Here is a 15,885-nt window from a genome sequence, read left to right as displayed (position 1 = left end):
TAATCAAACGTAAATATCTAAAATAGTTAAAATATACTCAAAACTCCATAAATACTTAAATAATTATTAATTCTCTATCCAAATATTTAAACCACCAATTTATTAGATACTCTGACATATGTTATTCAAATTTATATGTAATATATTCTATTGTTCATAGACTTTTTAAAAATTAAAGCATATAATAAATTTTAAAAATTTTAAAATAATTTAAATTGGTTATCCAAATCTGAACCGGATTCTCAAAGATCTGAACCGAACACGAAATTTCAAACAGACCCGAAAATGAACCTGAATGGCCACCCCTAATCACTATTATATATCATATATGTGTCATCATAGGTTACAAAAATATGTGTTATCATATAATTAATTGTATTTTATACGTACCATCAAATAAGTAATCTTATAATTAATAATATGTCGTACGTACAATCATATAAATAGTCACATATATTATATTTTTAAATTTCAATGTGAAATATAAAAACCATAATTTAAGTTGGTGTTGAAATTGAGCTTTGTATTGTATTTTTCTTATAGATATTGAAAATATTTTTATAATGGTTATTGAAAAATATGTTAGTAAAAATCAATTTTTGAATATATGTATATTTTTGATTGAATTTTTTGATATAAATCAATTTTAAATTATTATTTTGATTTGAATATGTATATCAAGTAACATAATCTCATTATTTTTTAATATAATGTAATGAACTTTCAATTTTTTAATAGTATAAACACATTAATTTTTTTTCCTAACTTACTGCTATCTATGTTTCCAAACATCACTATTTTTTTAAAAAAAATTGCTATCTATATTGCTAAACCAAAGCTTAAAGTATTTCTACTTTAACAAATAGATTATACTCTAGTCTACGCATTAAAGATTTTTCCAAGTAAATGAATTTGGAAAAACCATCATCATCTTTAAATTGGGTTGGTAAAGCTTTTTAAGTGGCTTCATATACTTTCGTATACACAATTGTTCTACAAATATTCCAATATCATTAATCACGATGATGTTTAAAAAAAGTCTCATCTTTAATCTCACCAGAATTTTTAGTATAAACTACTCTATCCACCAATTATTATTATAACACATGCTACCATCATAGTCTCCAAGAAAAATCTATTACATATATAGTTTGGTGGCTTGGGGTGTAAAGGTTGGCAAATGATAATTATAGTTTGTTGGGTTCTCTAAATAAGTTGTATGATCAAGCCCGATCACATAACTCGATCAGGATCAAGCCAGAAGAATATGGAGTTAGAGACTATCTAAATACCCGTTTATGTTTTGCCTTGTTAGGCCCAATAATTCAGATGATGAACTTCATCGGATGAAGTAGGTTTCATTTGTTAGGCATTTGTTCAATCAAATCAGACCGATGACATTTGCTTAACCGGTATCAAACCAGAGAACCAAAGAGGCAAAGCAAGACAACACAGATTCATCTGCAAAGAACCTGTGATTTTTGCATTTGTAAGACTATAATTGCAATGATACCATTTCATAGAGAAGGAATGTTATATGTCATTATTAGACTGTATAAAACACATTTTACTGCCCTCCTGAGACATATACTTCATTATAATAATGATGATATGACTGTTTCAAGCACTTATTCTTCTAACACAACTCCGACCTACAAGTCAAGCCAGAAAACGATCACGCTTATAGACCTAATTGAAACGGAGAGTCTATTGATAAGAAATTTTTTTTAATGAAAATGAAGCTCAGATCAATATAAGAAGTACTTAATGGTACAAAGAGAATATGCATTTAAACTCTTTAATTAACAAGCTTTACAGCTACGTCTGCAGTTTCCAGGGAGCTCTGGAGTTCCCACCATATACTCTGGGTTTTTTGCGCATTCTCCAAGCACCGCCCACCTCTCACAGCTCTCATTTACATCCGTACAGTTACCATCATGCGTCACAATCTTATCGAACGAGTCCACGTGGATCCACTTAGTTGCTGACCATTTCTCTCCTTCAATCACAGGACAACCTCCGTGAAGGCTCAATGTATCTGGAGTTGCGTCTTCGTGGAGGTTGAAGAACAACAGTGCATCTCCTTTCCTCGGTTTCACTAAATAAAACATGTGTTTGCAACATTCTTAATTAGAGCCTAACAAAACATTGGCCTTATAGACCCCCTAAATTTTCGAAAAAAGTTACATAGATACATGCTCTCAAAAACAAAATTTTAGGCCTCCAAATTTATAAAAAAAAAAAACTAAAATTTAGTTGAAATCTTTAATAAATCGCCTAATGGCCCATAAATATCAGGATCGGCCCTAAATCTATAGGAACTTGTGATAAGTTTTGTAGTCGCTTACCAGCGATTCCTTTCTTTGCACAATCAGAAAGATCATCTTTGTTTACAGAAAGCTTGCGGCGAGAAGATTCCTGCAGCATAAATGTTTCATCAGACCAGACCAGAGTGTTCATTGTGTTTATGTAAATGGGGGGAAGTGATGGGTTTTGTATGAATACAAACCACTGCATTAGGGAAGACAGTTTCTCCACCCTTTGTGACGTTGGATAGATACATGAGAACCGTTGCTATGCGGTGTCCACCACGGGCGATGTTGACTTTGTCGTGGAAGTAGTCAAAGTGAGCGTCGTATTTTTGACCGTGCTGATATCTCAACACCTGAAGGTCTTCTCCATTTTCTGTTGCCAGAGAGTGTAACGACTTAGAAACAATCGTAACATATTCTGAAAAGCCTTTCAACAAACTCAACAATAGTTAAGGTTCCTTGTTACTTGAATGTCTTTGTTACCTTTTGGGAGGAATGTCCATGTAGAGAGCTTGTCCTCTATTCCAGAGACAATAGGATCCTGTGATGAAGCAAAATAAGATTTACATGAAAATGGTAATCGTTACTAAGTACCAACCATAATCCATGATTGATCATCATATACATATACTTAGATGCATATTCTTTTTTTACTAGCAACTTTAAACCTTGAGGTCCTAGCTAGTAGTAAGCAAAAAAACTACCAAGATATGAGGCTTATTTAAAAAGCTCCATAAACATGATTAGTGTAACACAATATCAATCCAATATGTGTGTAAACTAGAGATCTAATCAGAGCGGATTTGGTCAGAACCTAGTGAAACATTGGTCTTGGCCCCCAAAAACTTTAGTTTATATACAAAACCATAAACTCCCAAATTATGAAAGAAATTTTTTTTTATTAAAGTTCTTAATAAATGTTTTTATCATCTCCCATATCTCAGATTCGGCCATTGATTAATCCTAATCCATCACACATGGAAGCGAAACAGAACAACATGTCACCTTTCCTTTGGAGATAAATGTGCCGGAGCTGGTCCGAACCTCACTAACTTGACTCTCTCCGTTATCATTATCAGCAACTGCAGATCTCTGCAGGTTCTCTTTCGCCTTATTTAAATAAAAAAAAAATCAAAATCAGAAACATTCAATCCAAATGGAGATCAGACCAAAAGGTTTAGTTTACACTTACAAGTGAGATCAGATGATCACATTCCAAGTCCGTTAGAAAACCTTCATACACAAATGCCCTGTCCCAATTTTTTTCTCCGATTCATCAGAAAAATACACAAACTCGAAGCTCAAAGTTTCGAAATTTACTTGAGGATTGAGGAGAATCAAACCTGGGTTTTGAAGAAACCTGTTTGACTTTAGAAGGGTTGATGATGGAACTTGGAGAACTAATCAGAGAAGTTGATGACTGAAGCTGGACGAGGAAGAGAGCAACGAAGAGCAACACCAATCTGCCGCGAGACATACTCGGAGAGATCTAAAACTGGGAAAAGTTTACTTTTTTTTCTTGTTTCCAGGAAAATAAAGAGGGAAAGTTTTTATTTTCTCTTCTTCGGACAAAAATGTCAACGGTCATGAGCAGTTGATGATCTACCTAACGAGATGGCGACGACATTCGCACGTTGTTTTGTGATAACCAATACAAAGCCCATAAAATAGAGTCAAGGCTTTAAAAGATCAAGGCCCAGGCCCAAGAATGAAATCGAACCGACGTCGTATAAGTAAATTGGAATAAACAATCCTCGCCGGGAAAGTCACGACGGAGAGCGGAGGAGAAAACTCGATTTAGTCCCGTTTCGATTCGGAGCGTTAGCCCGAAGGTTGAAGAAGAATCAATAGAGAAATTAGCTTAAAGAGATGGCGTTTAAGCCTTTCGGGAAAGATGTAGGACCGGCGATGAGCTCCAAGCCATCGCCGTTTACAACCTTTGGCGCTTCTTCTGCTCCTACTCAAACCACCAGCACCAGGTATGATTTTCGATTCCGTATAGATGTATTCGCCTAGCTATACGATGATCGTACTCCCATTCCTCTTTTTTCCGAGCTCTCCGTTGATTTCAATTGAAGTGTTTAGGAGAGAAGTATCTTTGAGTTTTCTGTGAAATTGTGTTCTAATATCACTTAGGCAGCTCTAATCTTCAGGTGTTGAAGCTTATGTGCTTATTGCGATTGTAATTTGTTTGCTTGTAGTGATTCTCCAATTCAACCACCAGCGTCTCAAGGCTATGCAGGACAATCTTTTGGACCACGTGGAACTCAGAGGTTAGATAAGACTTTTGCTTTACAGCTCCGGTTTGTTTCTGTGCGAGGATGTTAGGTTGTTTGTGAGCTGTGGAACCTCTTTATGGCGAGCTTGTGTTCTTAAGTTCTGTATCTTTCTATGTCATTTACTTACGAACCTTCATATTGGTTGCTTGTAGTGCTGCTTCAGTTCAGCAGGCACCGCCTCCTTCGGGTTTTCAGAACTCTCCACCTTTTATTGGGCAACCTTACCGACCAGGTGGGGTACAAAGGTTAGACATTCTTAACGTCATGGCTTGATCTTTTTTTTTTTTATTTCAAGTTTTATGTGCCTGCCGATGATGTTAGGGTGGTTACTTGTTTTATTAAGTTTTCCTTGTACTAATTTATCGTGGATTTTGTTGCAGTAGTCCTCCAATGAATCGAACACCATCTCCTTTGGCTTTTCAAAATCCCTCACCTTCCTCAGGACAACCTTACCGGCCTGGTGGAACTCAGAGGTTAGAAATTTTTTACTCTTATGGCTTTCTTTCTTTTTGCACCTCCTTATATGCGTGTACATGGTCTTTGGGAAAACTTTGATCTGACACAGCTGGTGATGGGATTAACCAGTTTATCTATTTCTTTCGCTTTGATTTTTTATTTTCGTTTGGTGAAAGTTCTGGTTGAATCTTCTGAATGGAACACATTGCTGCTATGTTTTTTTCAGGAGTCCAGGACCTGTCAATGGAATACAATGGGGTTCAGAAGGTTTTCCACGTCCAAGCCCTTCTGTGAGACCTTATCAATTTCCTGGAGTTCAGAGGTTAAAAAAAGTCTACGTTTGTTATTTTCACTTTGAAGAGTGTGATATTTCATAGCTTGGCAGCAGTGTTAATCACACAATTAAAATGTTTTCAGTTTTCTGCAATTGTAAATATAGCAGTAGGATGAGAGAGCAGGGTTTTCGAAGTGCTATAGGTTTCTCTGCCCATCCCAATGCCTAATACATAAGGGCTTACGGTGTAACGGTGGCAGTGGATTGTTCTTGACGAATTCCCTGAATTTCACCTGTTTTATTTTTTCTAGCAGGCCTACTTTAAATCCTCAGTTTGGGCATGATGAGTCAAGGAACTTACTGAAGGATCAGGGTAAACATAGTCTAGCCACATCTGCAGCTAGTATATCACACACTCTTTCGAGAAGTGGACCTGATGCTGTTGAGATTGGTCGATCACAAGATTCAAAAAGGAAAAGGTCATTTTTCTTCCATTTCTTTTAGATGAAGGCAATTTATGACAGCAACCTCTTTCTGCAATAGACATTTCGTCCGTTCTGTAGCACTTTCATATCCTTGACTTTCTTAACACTTGCCCGTTTGCGAAAGTTTGTACACCTGTGTTCTGCGTCATGTACAGTTGTCTTTCAGATTTCAAGAGTTTGTTGTGTTCTCGGTGCTAGAAAATTACCAGTCATACGCTTGGCTGTGATGCTTAGTGATATAATGCTTTTTGATGTACCTAATATAAATCTAAAAGTCCTCAATTTTTGTTTTCCAGTCAGTCAGATCTTCCTGGTCGGAGTTTGGGGTTTCCTCGAATAAATCATTCGCCAGTATCAGAGTTCGAGAATGGCAGCTTGGTAGATGATGTTCAACAGCCATCTAGCCACACTTGGATGTAAGCTTTTTTTCTCTTGTCAGTGTCATAAATGTTTTGGTCTCTCCCTCCCTCTGTGCTCTTGGTACAGAAAATTTCATGGAATATCTCACATGTGTTATTATAGATAGTAATTTGAACCATATATGTGTCTTTTTCTCCTTCATTTCTATACTGTTATTGTCTGTCGTCTCACTTTTGAAACTTGCGTCCTCGTTCTTTTTCTCATGTTTTTGAAGACGCTCTCCTTCTGCGGACAATAATCCTGTGAGCTCGAGGAGCAATCCCAATCGGTTGATCCAGCAAGAACAAACCCCAAGCTCTTCATTCCCTTACGCACATGAATCAGTTGAAATTCAGGAAGCAACAAAAAGAAGGTAAACAGCATGATAACTCACCATATTTTGTAAGCTTATTATCGTGTTTCCGTCCCCCTTTCCTACGTGTACTTATGAATGGTAGGTTAAGTCACAATCTTAAGAAACTATATCGTTAGCAAATTGGTGTATAAGCGTATTGCCGTATTTACGTTTAAAGTAAATGGTTTCATGCAAATTTTTTCTACTACTAGCCTGTGAAACCATGCTTATTTCTCTTGTAGCTCTATCTTTAGTGCACTTGCAACAAATCTGTTTTTTTTTCTCTCTATCTGGCTGTATCTGTATGTGCCTTAAAATTTGCTCTTATTTAAGCATGCTGACTGTATGATAGGCTTTCGACATCTCCTCCTGCATCAGGCGCAAAGTCATTTATGCTTTCAAGAAGCTCGGATTCCCAATTTCCTGTGCAGCCCTCCTCTCTAAATAATTTCAATAGTGCGGGTAAGGCAAACAGTTCACCTGCAACAAAAAGGACTAGATCTCCAACTTCATATCCAGTGGAAGAGGATATCCAGGGAAACTCTTTTCCTTCTCGAGATTGTACTGAAGGGTAAATTAAACTAATTAAAAAAAAAATATGTGGACTAGTTCTTAAGTTTTTATGAACTGTGTGCGTTTTGTACAGAGAAGAACAAGCCAGGGCAAAGAGACTGGCCCGCTTCAAGGGTGAACTAGACCCTGTTCCTGCCCGACCTGTTGATACTCAACTTACTAAATCATCTGTAAATAAAACTTTGAAGCCTCTGGACAATAAACAAACATTCAATTCACTGGAATCAAGCAGGGATGCCTTGTCTGAATATGAAAGCTCGGAGCAACCCTCTCTTATCGTTGGATTATGCCCTGACATGTGTCCTGGTAAGCATACTCAGAGACATGCTTATAAAACGACACTGAGTGTATAGTCTTTGATTTATTTTATCTGATTAAAAAAGAATTGTGTTTCTAGCAAGATTGACCTTGCCCATATTGATGTCTAGTTCTAGTTCTAGTGAGTTATGTGATTGCAGAACAAATATATTGAGGTTTTTCTTATTCATCTTCCCAGAGTCGGAACGAGGAGAGCGTGAAAGGAAGGGGGACTTGGACCATTATGAGCGTGTGGATGGAGATAGGAACCAGACGAGCAAATTCCTTGCCGTGAAGAAAGTGAGTTTGCCTTTTTCATATCAATTAACTCTCAAATTCTATCTTAAGATGTCATATGCTAGACTACCCGTTCACTCTGATGACTACTTATATATTTGCCTTTGAATAGTATACCAGGACGGCGGAGCGAGAAGCAATTTTGATACGACCAATGCCAATCCTGCAGAATACAATGGAATATTTGCTGAGTTTGCTAGACCGACCGTACAATGAAAACTTTCTTGGTATGTACAACTTCTTATGGGATAGGATGAGAGCTATCCGAATGGATCTAAGAATGCAACATATTTTCAACCGAGAAGCTATTACTTTGCTGGAGCAAATGGTTTGTGTTTTCCGATCTTATATAAACCCATCAAACACGATAACATGCAGTATTCTGCTTTGGATATCTTACTATTGATTTCCTTCGTATAGATAAGACTTCACATCCTTGCAATGCATGAGCTATGCGAATATACTAAAGGAGAGGGATTTTCGGAGGGGTTTGATGCGCACCTGAATATTGAGCAGATGAACAAGACATCTGTTGAGTTGTTTCAAATGTATGATGATCACAGGAAGAGAGGAATAACTGTTCCTACAGAAAAAGAGTTCCGTGGCTATTATGCTCTTCTCAAACTCGACAAGCACCCTGGCTATAAGGTAAATATTTTTTGCTGAAATTTGCGGGCAGAATTTACTGCTAAGTTCTTAACCTGACTAAAAATTCTTCCTGTTAGGTTGAACCTTCTGAGCTTTCTCTTGATCTTGCTAACATGACTCCAGAAATAAGGCAAACGTCAGAAGTTCTCTTTGCCCGCAATGTAGCCAGGTAGCTCCTTGGACTTGTTTTTGGGTGTTAGTTTGTTAACGTGGTCTAAGTATTGGAACTATTGTGCAATTTCAGAGCTTGTAGAACTGGCAACTTTATCGCCTTCTTTCGCCTCGCACGGAAAGCAAGCTATCTTCAAGCATGTCTAATGCATGCACATTTTTCGAAGGTAAGGCTTATTTGTGGTGTAGGTTCAAAAGCTATATTCTTACCAATATTGGTGTGTGGTTAATTAACCGAGATCTAAGCTTTATTCTGTTTTATCAGCTAAGAACTCAGGCACTTGCTTCTCTGCACTCGGGTCTCCAAAATAATCAGGGTATCCCAGTTTCCGATACGTCAAATTGGATAGGGATGGAGGTAATTTTCCTCAATCTGCTACTTGGTGTATCCTTTTCGTGGTCGGCTGTGACAGAGTAATTGCTAGAGGTCTTACATTTTTCTTCTCGTGATGGAATTTAGGAAGAGCACATAGAAGCCCTGTTGGAGTACCATGGATTTTCAATAAAAGAGTTTGAAGAGCCATACATGGTAAAGGATGGCCTATTTCTCCATGCTGATACGGACTATAAAACAAAATGCTCAAAACTTGTCCACATGAAAAAGTCAAGAACCATTGTGGAAGATGTTTCTGCTCCCTCGACAAAGGAAAATGTTTCTGCTCCCTCTCCGTTGTCATCATTGCCGACAGAAGCAAATAAAGGACATAAACAGCTTATTACCACCTATAAACAGGAAAGGCCGCCTGCTCAAAGTCCTAAGAAACAAACATCAGTGCGTCCAGTTGATAAAGAAATGACCGACTCGAAGATTTCCCTCTTACTCGAGGAGGACAAGCCAGTGAGAACATCAGTTATAAATCCAGTGTGGCCACCTGTTATAAATCCAGCAGTGGATCAACAGAAACAAAATGACCTTACGCCGGCTGGTGGATTTCATTCTCCCCTGAAGTTCAATTCTCCTTTTGGTTCTCCTGGATTTCCTCAAGCTGAATCCTCGAATCTGAAGAAACAACCTAATGACGGCCACACTTTTATACCTCCTGCGGAAGATAAATATCCATTTGCAGGGCATATGCTGACGAATCTTGTGCCTGAGCCTACTTTGCAACAAAGTCCGATGTCTATGCCAATGGAGAGCTTGCCTGTAGCTACCATTTCAGAGTCTCCGACGATTGTAGAAAGCATATCTGCCTTGGAAGAATCAGTACCTGAAGCTGCGATGGTTTGTACCTTGGAAGAGGACCTCCATGACATTGAACAGGAAGGCGAGGATGGAAATGAGGACATCACAAATCAATATGACGAGGAAGTGGCGAAGGCAAAACTTAAATTGATGATAAGGTCTACCATCTCATGCAAGTTGATAATTGGTGTAGGTTACTCTTTCTAACTTTTCTTATTTGAATCTTCACAGATTATGGAAGCGGTGGTCTTCACGTCAAAATCAATTACGGGAGCGGCGACAGTTAGCTGCAGCTGCTGCACTGAATTCTCTATCCCTGGGCACACCTATTCGATTCAGCAAACCTGATGTAAGTTTCATTTTTCTTCCTCATAACATGTGCTGATCATTGGTCTGTAATGCATTTATTATCGAGGTTGGTAGTCTAATCTCGGTTCTCGCTTCATACACAGCAATCAAGGCCGTGTGGTGAGTTCGACATTGATCAAGCGATGAAGAGGAGGTTTGAAGAACGTGAAAAATCATGGTCAAGGCTGAATATATCAGATGTGGTAGCTGATATACTACTCGAAATGAATCCAGACTCAAAATGCATATGCTGGAAGGTCATCTTATGCACTCAGACTAAACGAGTTAACACATCAAGTCAGGATACGCATTCAACAGCCAGTCGTTGGTTATCATCAAAGCTTATCCCTCACACAGAACATAGCGTCCCCGATGAGAATCTGCTATTTTCAGCTCCCGGTGTGTCGGTATGGAACAAATGGATTGAAAGTGGATTTTGTCTCTCAGTAGCTAGGGATGTGGAAGCTGATAATGATCTGTGTGAAGCAACACGTGGCGCAAGTGCAGTTCTTTTCCTTGCATCTAAAGACCTCCCTATGAATCACCAGAGAGAACAGCTTAACCGCATTCTCGAATCAGTACCAAACGGTTCACTCCTTCCCCTTCTCGTAGTAATCAGCTCATGCAACGGTGAAAACGTGGATCCTGATACCAATCTCGTCTCTGCGCTAGGCCTCCATGATATTAACAAATCAAAGATAGCAAGCTTCACCATCGTCTCTATCGCTAATAAATCTCAGAAGGGACATGAAGTTCGTTTTTTCAGCGATTCACGGCTAAGGGACGGGCTTAAATGGCTTGCGGGAAATTCACCTCTGCAACCGAATCTTCATCATGTTAAACCGCGAGAACTCGTTCTGACACATCTCAGTTTTTCACTGGAGTTGCTCAAGAAGATCCCAGATCAAGAACTTGGTCCTAACATCTGCATATCAGCCTTCAACGACGCATTGGAAACATCTAAAAGAAACATCGCTTCTGCTGCTGAAGCGAATCCAATCGGTTGGCCTGGCCCTGAAACAATGTTGCTCGAGGATAATAGAAAAGAACATTTAATGATAAAGCCGTATCTACCCAACCTAGACTGGAGCAGTGCAGAGAGCATCAAACCACTCAACTCCATGCTCGAGAACTGTAAGCTTCCATGTTTTGAAGATGATCTGAAATGGTTAACCAAAAAATGTGCGTTTGGTGCTGAGATAGAGAACCATACGCAACGGCTCGAGGGATGCTTAGTTGAGTACTTGACACAGACAAGCAATCTTATGGGAGTCTCATTAGCCACCAAAGAAGCAGAAGTGATGGTGCAAAGAAACACTAGACTCGAACTCCATAACTCAAGCTACTACCATATCATCCCGAGATGGATCGGAATCTTCCAGAGGATCTTCAATTGGCGGATAATGGGTCTGCTAGATTCGTTGTCTTCCTCGGCCTACGTACTGAAGTCCGATCTGACCATGTCAGCATCGAGCTATGCTGATAAGTTCTTGTCTGGAGAAGATGCAGCATACCAGTCTCCTCGTCCGAACCTTCCTTTGCTTCGTGAAATGATCCAAATCAGCTGCAGCCCCTTCAAAGCGTCTCGGGTTCAGACAGAACGGGTTATCGATGATCATAGAGATATAGATGAGACGATGTTGGAGAAGAGTAGAGAAGCTTCTAGAAGGATTGATATGATGATAACTGAGGATGATGAGTTAGCTGATGAAACCGAGAGATCGCCGAGGAAAGAAGCGGCGGAAAAGAAGACGATGAAGGATAGAGAGAGTGAGAGATTGGATGAACTGTTGGAGAAATGTAACTTGGTACAGAATAGCATAGCTGAGAAGCTCTGCATTTACTTTTGAAGTTTCTTCAACGCTTTTCTGTTAATGTTGTTGTTGCATGTTTCCATGTCAGTTTAGTCGAGTTAGAGTGTAAAGATGCTGCTTATGATTAATGATTTAATATGCATGCATACACTATTACTTGAGGAATACCTATAGCAAATGTAGTACTAATCTTTCAACTATTAAAGTAGAGCTAGTATCGTTTTTGTGGCATGATGGCATCAATAGCAAGACTTGGGTTCCAACTAAAAGTCCACCAACATAAAATTTGCAAGGAAAAAACCTTTACTTTTTCAGACAACTAAAACAACACTGGCTGACTTTTCTCTTTTTTTTTTGGTTTAAATTTTGGAAAGCAAAGTATTAAATAAAACAAGTAAACACAGAAATTTATCACAACTGCGAGAAAATTGGCTGACTTTTGTGCTATAAAAATACAAAAAATTGGCTGACTTTTATGCTGCAAATAATTAAAAAGTTTGCTGACTTTTTTTGCCATAAAGTTCAAAAAGTTGCCGGCCATTAAAACTTTAATCTACTCATTCCCTTAGTTAAAGATAATATTAATATACAAAACTAAACTAAACTCATTTCAACTTTTTATGTTCAGTTGGAAAGAGCTTTATCATCATCAATCAAATACTGCTCCATGTAAGTAGTTTAAGGAAAGTTCATTTGTTTCAGAATGTAACTAGTTTTCAAATATCTAAATAACTTTTACATTTATTGGATATAGTGTAACCAATCAAATAATATTAATTTTTTTTATAATTAGTTGAACTAATTAATTAAATATTATTTTTCTTAAAATACCAACTTTCTTAATATTAGTGTTTTTATTCTAAACTATTTCCATTGTGAAACAGAGGGAGTATTAAAGACCGAAAGCAGATCTTGTGGGAAAAATCTAAGGAAAGCTTCAACATTACATTGTATCTACAGCTTCATCTCTGCAACAAATCAACTTCTTTGGACCAAATGTTGCATTAAACACATCTTGTAACTCAGTAAAAGAATCTCTTTTCAACACACACTTTTACTTTTGCTATATATGATGAATCTCTGACATAGAAACACAGAAGAAACAAAGGGGGCAAATAGGAGTTTGAATCATGCCATCATCATCATCATCATTCATTAGACAAGTTTTTAATCTGTACAATGATAATTGTGATATCATCTGTCCTATTCTCATGCTGCAACCACAGTTTGTATGACTCCGCCGCAGCCGCTGCACATCCATCTCTCGGATCAGCATACCTCCCCACCTGCAAACACACATTCTATAGATTAAAACACACATCAAAGAAACTTGTGTCTACTTCTTAAAATTTACCATATCAACAACAGCTTGGCTCGGAAGAAACTCAAAGATCCCATCACTCGCAACAACAAAGAACAAATGATTCGGCGAAAGCTTAACCATAGACACTTCAGGCTCCGCAGTAACACCAATCCCCTCAGCTAAACTATCTCCAACGCTCCTAGTAAACGCCGTCCCCGGATACATCCCGTTCTGCACCCAAAGCCTAGGCGGGTCACCGCCTTCGTTCTCTTCACTAGCCCACGTCTGCACGCTCGGATCCTTCAGCCCTTCTACCTGATCAACACTCAGCACTCTAGCTCCACACCCTTTCACCCTCTCACACTCATCTGTCCTAAAAGGAGTCTGATCATAAGACAAATCCTCAGCTAAGATCCTGTTCCTGTGACTCCCGTCTTTAACAGCCAACACAGCTCTTGAATCCCCGACATTAGCTACATAGATCTTGTCCCCAACGACAAGAACTGTAATAGCAGTGGTCCCACTCATCGAATCATCGATCTCGCTCTCGTGCAACTCTTGGTTAACTCTTGAAAAAGCTGTCTTGTAAGCCTTCTCTGGATCTTGAAGCAGAGTAGCGTCTTCAGACAAGAGTTCAACGACTCTGTCCTTGACGAAGTTAGAGCATTGAGTCCCGAACACGCCGTGGCCGTCGAAGACGCCGAAGAGGTGAACGTTGGGGTTGCCTTGGAGCTCGGTTTTGATGCAGTAAGTGTCTTGATTCTCTTTGTCAGGCGAGTCAGGGTAGTAGCCTCGCTGAGAGAGGACAGAGTAGACCAATTCGAAGTTGGGAGATGGGACATGGATTGTCGATGATGAGAGAGGCTTCGGAACGGCGTCGTTTTGGGGCTTGGAGGTTGGTCCGTGCCCACGAGAAGAGGCGGCTTCTGATGATGAGGATGGGTATCGGCTACAACATTTGCATTGAACGCAACCCATCTAGAAAAAAAAAACAGAGTACGCGAACGAAACAGAGCTAAAAGGAGGGATCTTGAGGGAAAGGAAGAGATGGGTATTGGTTAGATTCAGGCAAAGCGTTGAGCTTTGCGGATGTCATGTTGGATTCACAGCCAAAGATGGAATCTTTGTTTGCTCGATGATTCGGACAAAACGGAAAAAAGATCGAAATTTTCTTTTCTGGGTTGTTCGAATTCTTCTTTCCTCGACCCTTCTTTGTTTGATTCGTGTTTGCCTCTCAACGTTTCTCTTTGAAGAAGTCAAGATTTGAGAAACCCTAGAAGACGTTTCAAAGAAAAGAATCAAAAAACGAGAGAGGGAGAGAAAGAGATGAGTTTTTGGACGTTTCCACGCGTGGGTTTGGCCTTCTCTGCACAGCGGCCTAGGTCTTGGCACAGAACGGATATCTATTTGTGATTTGTTTTGTATGTCACGCATATTTAATTTTTCGATTTGTTTTACTGAAAAATACGGATATTCGAAAAAACGGATATCCGAAAAAAAAATAGATTTTTGCGGATATTTACGAATATTTACGGATATCTCATATGTTTTGATCAATACAAATAATCTTAAAATTTTGATAGAAAATTTGTTTTGTAAAATATTTTTTTGCATGATATATATGATAAAAATTAAAAGAATTAGTGAATCTACATATTTTGTAAATTTTTTTGAACTTAGTTAACAATTATAATAACACAAAACTTAAGAAAAAATATATATTTATCATAAATGTGTTCTGTTTCTTTTATGTAATACTTTTATATAAGTAGTAGTGTGAATAGAATTTATCAAATCATATGTTAGAATAATAATTATATAATTTTATACATTAAAAATTTTAAATATAATCAAGATATACATGTATTTATATATTGTCGGATCGGATCGGATATCCGCTTCCCAAAATTTTAATATTTGTGATTTGTTTCGATTTTAACGGATATTGATTTTTAATATTTGCTTTGATTCGAAAGTTTACGGATATCCGAAATTCTCGGATCGAATAGAAACGAATAACGAATCAAATCAAATTTAACGGATAAAATGTCCAGTCCTACGGCGGCGCACGAATTTGCAAAAAGCAAACTAAGATTTTTTTTTGAAGAAAATTGATTGAATCTTTTTTTGTTTTTCCCGAGGATAAAAAATCAATGCTTTTTCTTGTTTCTTTTTTTTTCTCTCTGTAACGGTTCGGGTTTCGTAACGTTTTTAACCGACCCGGTGAGTTCGCGAAAATAATCGTTTCGGTTAATAAAAGGCCTAATGGGCCTAGTAGATTTACTGGCCTATAAATCTAGTAGACAATTATACTTTAGCTTCTTACTTCTTACCATGCTTTTAAGTTACGTTGCAGCTTTACAACTTTATCAATCATTTATTTTCGTCTAATTGTAGTTATGGTTGCTAAAAGAAACAATTACACCATAAGGCAGTTTTAAGTTTTTATTAACACAATAGGACAGTTTATGCTCCTCGTACACTTTCTTTCTCCCAATACACATTTCACCACTTCCAACTCACGAAACAATTAGAATCTAACTAAGACTTAACTAAATAAGAAAATAATATTTATTTTTAATCTTTCAATATGACAGCTCATGCTTCTCTCTCTAGATTCAGATATATTCATGTCTCTGAGAATAATAGAGTCATCGATTTATCTAACTCAAAAAAGATTTCATAATTATT

The 15,885-nt window shown here is 38.0% G+C and overlaps 3 protein-coding genes across 6 annotated transcripts; 1 reads left to right on the top strand and 2 right to left on the bottom strand.

Annotated features, from left to right (window-relative positions):
• Window positions 1-1,710: 1,710 nt before the first annotated feature.
• Window positions 1,711-3,909, bottom strand: LOC106388838 (prolyl 4-hydroxylase 2). Its single transcript, XM_013829003.3, has 7 exons — window positions 3,656-3,909; window positions 3,505-3,562; window positions 3,318-3,422; window positions 2,796-2,853; window positions 2,510-2,685; window positions 2,349-2,418; window positions 1,711-2,098 (listed from the first exon to the last, which is right to left on the bottom strand). Exons 1-7 carry the CDS (start codon window positions 3,787-3,789, stop codon window positions 1,803-1,805), a joined length of 897 nt encoding a protein of 298 aa, XP_013684457.1. The 5' UTR covers window positions 3,790-3,909; the 3' UTR covers window positions 1,711-1,802.
• Window positions 3,910-4,060: 151 nt separating this feature from the next.
• Window positions 4,061-12,056, top strand: LOC106388839 (SAC3 family protein B). 4 transcript variants are annotated; one of them, XM_048750127.1, is made up of 19 exons: window positions 4,061-4,291; window positions 4,514-4,585; window positions 4,744-4,836; window positions 4,975-5,064; window positions 5,274-5,369; window positions 5,636-5,800; window positions 6,103-6,222; window positions 6,441-6,578; window positions 6,913-7,131; window positions 7,207-7,439; window positions 7,630-7,730; window positions 7,840-8,055; window positions 8,148-8,375; window positions 8,453-8,544; window positions 8,620-8,713; window positions 8,812-8,904; window positions 9,007-9,887; window positions 9,961-10,078; window positions 10,182-12,056. In XM_048750127.1, the coding sequence occupies exons 1-19, from the start codon at window positions 4,182-4,184 to the stop codon at window positions 11,925-11,927; spliced, it is 4,905 nt and encodes a 1,634-aa protein (XP_048606084.1). In that variant the 5' UTR covers window positions 4,061-4,181; the 3' UTR covers window positions 11,928-12,056. The 4 variants fall into 4 exon arrangements, with proteins under 4 accessions (XP_048606084.1, XP_048606083.1, XP_048606082.1 ...); XM_048750126.1 differs by having other exon boundaries at window positions 5,633-5,800; XM_048750125.1 differs by having other exon boundaries at window positions 4,972-5,064.
• A 747-nt stretch (window positions 12,057-12,803) lies between these two features.
• LOC106388840 (probable protein phosphatase 2C 35) lies at window positions 12,804-14,579 on the bottom strand. The gene is made up of 2 exons (XM_013829007.3): window positions 13,246-14,579; window positions 12,804-13,177 (listed from the first exon to the last, which is right to left on the bottom strand). Exons 1-2 carry the CDS (start codon window positions 14,170-14,172, stop codon window positions 13,040-13,042), a joined length of 1,065 nt encoding a protein of 354 aa, XP_013684461.1. The 5' UTR covers window positions 14,173-14,579; the 3' UTR covers window positions 12,804-13,039.
• Window positions 14,580-15,885: the final 1,306 nt, after the last annotated feature.

This window comes from Brassica napus, chromosome C3 (genome assembly GCF_020379485.1).
Source record: "Brassica napus cultivar Da-Ae chromosome C3, Da-Ae, whole genome shotgun sequence".
NCBI classification, from domain to species: Eukaryota; Viridiplantae; Streptophyta; class Magnoliopsida; order Brassicales; family Brassicaceae; genus Brassica; species Brassica napus.
This window is presented reverse-complemented; position numbering and strand designations above follow the sequence as displayed.

Bases quoted from the DNA above. Each gene is read 5' to 3' on its own strand.
- LOC106388838 (XM_013829003.3), bottom strand. From the start codon at position 3,789: ATGTCTCGCGGCAGATTGGTGTTGCTCTTCGTTGCTCTCTTCCTCGTC. The intron at 2,419-2,509 runs GTTTGTATTCAT...TTTATGCTGCAG, and splicing joins CTGTCTTCCCTAATGCAGTG to GAATCTTCTCGCCGCAAGCT. The intron at 2,099-2,348 runs GTAAGCGACTAC...TGTTTTATTTAG, and splicing joins TGCAAAGAAAGGAATCGCTG to TGAAACCGAGGAAAGGAGAT.
- LOC106388839 (XM_048750124.1), top strand. From the start codon at position 4,182: ATGGCGTTTAAGCCTTTCGGGAAAGATGTAGGACCGGCGATGAGCTCC. The intron at 4,292-4,513 runs GTATGATTTTCG...GTTTGCTTGTAG, and splicing joins ACTCAAACCACCAGCACCAG to TGATTCTCCAATTCAACCAC. The intron at 8,056-8,147 runs GTTTGTGTTTTC...TCCTTCGTATAG, and splicing joins TTACTTTGCTGGAGCAAATG to ATAAGACTTCACATCCTTGC.
- LOC106388840 (XM_013829007.3), bottom strand. From the start codon at position 14,172: ATGGGTTGCGTTCAATGCAAATGTTGTAGCCGATACCCATCCTCATCA. The intron at 13,178-13,245 runs GTAAATTTTAAG...GTGTGTTTGCAG, and splicing joins GCCAAGCTGTTGTTGATATG to GTGGGGAGGTATGCTGATCC.